The following is a 6000-nucleotide window of genomic DNA, read 5'->3' as shown; positions in this document are numbered from 1 at the left end:
ATCACATATGAATGTGTTTGTGTATGTCTGTGCTGGTAAATGGCAGCGTACCAAACTATGTCCATGAACGGGGATTATGAAAACCATATGACATGCTCTGAAAAGAAATGCAGTTTGCTGCACCTCCCCCAATTCTGACACACACATCCACATACAGCCCCCCCTTTCAAAAACATACAATTCTTTTCCTCAATTCCCTCTCTCCCCTTCTGCCCGCCCTCCCTCCTTATATCTCCCTCCCTCTACCCCCCCTTCTTTTTTCTCTACTCCTGCACTCTCAAATCTTGGGACAATCTGCATGTACTCAACTCCAGCGCAGATCTGTTTCTGCAGGGTAGAGTAAAGAGCACAGACAGAAAAAAACTAGGGCTCAAATGAAGAGAGAAAAGTTCACATAGACAACAAAAGCAGGCCAAGAGAGAAAGCTGCGGCTGACAGGCACTTTCAAAGGCAGGGAGATAAAAAGCAAGGAGAAAGTCAGGGTGAGAGACGGGCGGAGAGTGGAGAGATATATTCAGTTTTAAAAAAGAATGGGCTTCCTAGTGAGCAGTGCTGCTCTTCTCTTAACCTCCCTGCTGGCTTTGCTCTTTGGAGTTTCCTCAGTCTTCAGCCAGGACCTGAGAGAAAGAGATGCGCTGTGCAATTCGGACGGCTGCTTTGTGGTCTACTTCCAACGCAAGACCTTTCTGGACTCATGGAGGGCCTGTAAGGAGAAAGGTGGCAACCTAGCTACAATCAAACGCAAGGATGATGCCACTGTTATTGCCAATCTCTTCTCTACCATTGACTTGCGCCACTCGCGCACCGAGGTCCGGGTATGGATAGGTCTGCAGCGTCAGCCTCGCCAGTGTACCACCACACGCCCACTGCGGGGTTTCTCTTGGACTACTGGTGACCAGGACACAGAGTATACCAACTGGCAGAAAGAAGACTCCCCCCACATGTGCTCGGTGCCACGCTGTGTGGTAATGGGCTACAGCACTCAAGAGCAGGATGACAACTTTAAATGGCTGGATGGTTCCTGCTCTGTCTCTGTAGATGGGTATCTTTGCCATTATGCCTACAAAGGAATGTGCACTGCCTTGTGGAGTGAAGGGGCAGGTAATGCCCTCTACACCACACCCTTTAACCTTCTAAGCACTCTACTAACCCATGTACCATTTGGATCTGTTGCTACTGTACCCTGTCCAGCAGATACCAAGGAAGAACAGTCAGTTTTGTGTATGCTAAAGGAAGATGGCTCAGTGGGGTGGTCTAGAGATTCTCCCCTCTGCTCCAATCCCCCTGTATCACACAGCTCGTGTGACAAGAATAACGGCGGATGTGAGCATTTCTGCAGGCCAGCTGGTGTTCACTTTTACTGTGAGTGCGTCGATGGTTATCAGCTAGCAGACAATGGGCAGAACTGTGAACTGTCTGATGTTTGTCAAGGGGCCTCCTGTGAGTTTGAGTGTCTGCCCCTCTCAGATGGGTACCGTTGTGCCTGTCCTGAAGGATACATGCTTGCACCAGATGAACGTGGCTGTCTGGATGTAGATGAGTGCCTCCAGAGTCCTTGTGAGCATATTTGTGTGAATGCTCCCGGGACATTTGAATGCCAATGCCGGGAGGGTTACAATCAAGATGACGAAGTTGGATGTGAGGATATAGATGAGTGTATAAATGACCCATGTGAACATGCCTGTGAGAACACTCCAGGCTCTCATATCTGCCACTGCCATCTGGGTTTTTCCCCAGTGCCTGAGGACCCCAGCCGATGCCAAGACACTGACGAGTGCCAGATCCCTGGAACTTGTGAGCAGATGTGTGTGAATTATGAGGGTGGATTTGAATGCTACTGTGAGGAAGGTTATGAACTGATGTCTGATCACTACTCGTGTCACAAGAGAGGGGATGGAAATGACCAATCTGCTGTCACTCCTCCTTTTCCTTGGGTCACCCACCAGCCTGGACCTGTATGGGACCCAGTTGACTACTGGAACCCACAGCAGAGCCACACTGACTGGCCTATGGAGGAGGACCAATCTCTGGACTGGCTGACTGACCCACCCCGGGTTTTGGATTCTGATGTAATTTGGGTCACCAGTGCACCTCAGGAGGACCTCCCCATTGATTTAGCACTGGACTCTCCAACAGAAGAGGCTGAGGAAGAGGAGGACAACATAGGTAATGGTGAAGCTGACTGGTTGGAGTGGGGGCTGGGATCTCAGTCTGAGCTGGGGGTTTTGCCAATCACCAGTTACACCACACCTCCACCCGCCACAGACCCCAGTACAACTACAGAGTGGTACGGAGATGATGATGAGGAGACCACCACAGCTCTCCCCTTCCTTTCCACTTCTACAATCTCTGAGGGAGCTTGGAATTGGTGGCCAGGGCTCACCACTTCCAGCCAGAAACCAGGAAATCCAGAGGATTCAGTCATAGACCACAACATGCCTACGGATTCCAGTTACCACAATGTGGGAGAAGAACAGTACCCCCTGAGGGAAAACTCCAACTTCCCAGGGGAGGAGTTCAGGGAGCAGGAAAAAGGCTATGTGGAGATCACACACTCCCAAGACTCAGTTGTTCCCACCCATCTTATTCCTTCCCAGCCACCCCCGAGTGTGGGTGGCATTCTGGATTCTGTAGAGGAGGATAGGGAAAAGAACAGCACCTGGCTGCTGGTGGGCCTCCTAGTGCCCATCTGTATCTTCATTGTGGTGATGGTGGCGCTGGGCATTGTCTACTGCACGCGCTGTGCTGTTCAGCCACGCAACAAGAATGCCACTGACTGCTACCACTGGATCTCTGGAGCTCATGATAAACAGGGAGTTCCCAACCCCTCAGCAGGGGTCAAGACCCATGTTTAAGAAGACAGGAGAGAAACTAACATTTAAATAAACAGACTGTGCTTCAGAGGTAAGCAGGAGTGAATAATGGACTTGTCAAGGGGACAAGCTAAATGTTTTACCCGCTCTGACTGTGGAACTGCCCACTGTTTGAACAGATTTGGATTTTACTGTTAAATATCAATTGATAAAGGAGGGGAAGGGAGACTGAAAACCACTGACCTTTTTTGGTATGGAGTTCCCATGTGATACAAACTGCTTTGATGTGTCATACACTGAGCACACAGCACAAGATCGGATTACTTCATGATTGCACTAGGCTATGTCATTATAATATATTACCGGCTTAATTAGTAATGTCAAACAGTCTGCTAATATCTGAGAATAATGTTTGTAGTCATCTATTAATTTCAGCATTTCACAGCTGGAGCCAGATCCTGCAAAGAGCCTCTGAAATCAGTGTACTGATGGCAAAAGCATTCTGCCTTATTGTGATAGTAAAACTTTCCTATGAAGTTTCTTCACAGCAAAATCCTCAGGCTCTGTTCATTTCAATAGCATATCACTGTAGATAACTGTTACTGTCAACTGTGTCAAAGGGATTTAGATGCAATTTTAGTTCAAATCAGCAGTGGGTGAAAGGGGACTGTAAGCAAATATCCCTTCAAGATAAGACATTCTACAGTCACATGATAATGCTGGGAAAACAATCATTTGAAAATCACTGTGTCGGAGTTGAATGGTTAATAAGAGAGCAAAACTGTTTTTGTATATAGTGGTTCTTTACGTTGATTTATGTTTGTTTCATACTTGTCATCAGCCATTAAAAAATGTAGCAATTTCAATAATTCAATGACATACCTTTTTTATATAGTTTAAGAGCACTTCTCTTTTCTTTGACTTGTTTTGGAAATAGGTTGAAGTGCAGATGTTCACACTGCACAGGGAATGGTCTATAGGCCAGTGATTGACATTAGCTTTGACACTGTTCATGAAATGGCCATCAGTCACCCTTTCTAACCCTAACTCATTAATACACCCAAGAATGCTTTTTCTTATTTTCTTCTTAGTCCAGCCCAGATATGTTGGATCTCAGATCCCACAGTCAAAAATGAAAAATAACACAGGGGAAGCTACACTGACTTTTTGCAGATGTGTTCATTGGACATTAGGGTGTATGAATTTTATAGACCAAAGAATAAACAAATCCAAAATGTGATGCATTTAGAAGTTAAAAACAACTTTAATTTAAGGGATAAATTATGATTTAATGACTTGGGAAAGAAAGTGCCATTACAATTTACACATGAAATATGCCTTTATTTTACTGATAGACTGTGAAATACAGGAAACATCTGATGCCTTTGCTTCTGTTACATGTTAAGAAATTGTGAATTAAAAAGTATGACAAGGGTTGAGTGTGACAGCTTATTATTGACTTTGGAAATAGTAGTTTGACAAATCATTTCTTAACTTGAGGTTCACTTACTGGCTTATAATGGAGCTTCTCAGAGTCTTCATTAGGGGGTGAAGTTTGATCAGCTGTTATGGCAATAGCTCTGTTGCTATCAGTGATTTAAGTAGCGAACTACCATCTGCTTAGGAAGACCATGAAATAGTTTGAAAGCTCCAGAAAAAGGTAGTAGTGAACCTCAGGTTCATTTCTTTTTGTCAAAGATGGTGGTTTTATGGATGATGTTGATGTGCTTGTGCATTATTGTGTTAGTTGTCACTACTCTGATCTTTTGAAGCGTTTTGTCTATATTCTTGTCATTCATCCTTTTTAGAGATTCAGCAGATGAATTTAAAAGCCATGAAGTAGTTGAAGTCACTTCCTCAGACAGTGGAAGAATAAATGTGGGTGGGTGTAGGCGTGGGTGTGTGACAATGAGGATACTGTAATTTAAAAAATGACCATGATCCCCCAAGGGCCCTATGTTTATAGAAAGAGTTTTTATGGAAAATACAACAGGATACTTGAACACAGTCCCCACTGGCAGTACTGAAACATTGTGATTGTATTGACTAATGGAATGTACTGATCAAGACCAGGTTTTGGCTCTGCAAGTGGCTCTCAGAGGGGGTCTCTCTCACACTCTCTCTGTGTCTCTCTCTCTCTCCCTCCCTATCTCTCTACCCCTCTGACCTATTTTCAACATTGTCATCCCTTTAACAGCTCTCAGCATGCAGACACAATCCAATCCCAGTGCTCATATGTATCTTTGCCAAGCCTCTCTGAAACAGTCTCTGAAAACAATATAGAGTCACATGCTGAATTTTAAAGTATAATTCTAACTTAATATCTACTGGATTTTGGTGTTTTTCTTTCATCATTCATATTAGTTATAATAACTTTGCTAAGATCTGGAAGCATGGTGACGTCACTGAAAGGTCAAATGGGTGAAGAAACACGAGCAGGTCAGACAGAGAGGTTAGCCAAACTTACCTGTGTGAAAAGAAAGTCAAAGGCTACAGTCATTATCCAAACAGTTTATCATCACAGTTTACAGAATCACGTCTTGCTCTAACTTTGATCTAATGTACTTTCCTTAGTATTCTGTGCCATTAACAACCACAAAAAGCTGCAAACATGGGTCGAGGGTTGCAGGGCCTCACAGGGGCACCAAGCTCCCACGTTCATTGTGTGACAATTAGTTTGTGGTGAATTAATCAATTTTTTTTGTGTTAATACTGCATGGACTGTAAACAATGAGATGCTCGGGCATGCAATAAATACATTAAAGTTTTGCTGCAGGGCTACCTACTGGCTGGATCCAGCCCTGAAAACGAGGGAATATAACTGACATTTTCAGCATGACCTCTAATGTGGCAGACAGTTTTTCTCTGCAATGTAGGATTATTAACAACATTTCAGGTGTGCTTCATAGTTTTTACCTCCAAGTAATGTGGTTTAGATCATTTTGATTGCAAGACTTTTCATGTTTTTTGAGTCACCTGACTTGCTGTGTCTCACTGCACTCCCAGATCTCATAACTGAAATAATGACTAAGCAAACTAGCCTAGGTGTTGTAAACCTGAATCATTAAATGTGTTAGCTTAGACATTATTATCAAAGCAAATGAGAAACCTCAAGAGAAGCATTTCATTCTTGACCTCTTTATGACTCTGAAGAGCAGCTGTTCACTGTGAGACAGTGACTCATTTA

At 44.0% G+C, this 6000-nt stretch overlaps 1 protein-coding gene across 1 annotated transcript; it reads left to right on the top strand.

Moving 5' to 3' along the window:
* Window positions 1–305: 305 nt before the first annotated feature.
* Window positions 306–4617, top strand: cd248a (CD248 molecule, endosialin a). Its single transcript, XM_041965192.1, has one exon. It carries the CDS (start codon window positions 531–533, stop codon window positions 2853–2855), a length of 2325 nt encoding a protein of 774 aa, XP_041821126.1. The 5' UTR covers window positions 306–530; the 3' UTR covers window positions 2856–4617.
* The last annotated feature ends 1383 nt before the right edge of the window (window positions 4618–6000 follow it).

The sequence above is a fragment of the Chelmon rostratus genome, chromosome 23 (assembly GCF_017976325.1).
Source record: "Chelmon rostratus isolate fCheRos1 chromosome 23, fCheRos1.pri, whole genome shotgun sequence".
NCBI lineage: Eukaryota > Metazoa > Chordata > Actinopteri > Chaetodontiformes > Chaetodontidae > Chelmon > Chelmon rostratus.
This window is presented reverse-complemented; position numbering and strand designations above follow the sequence as displayed.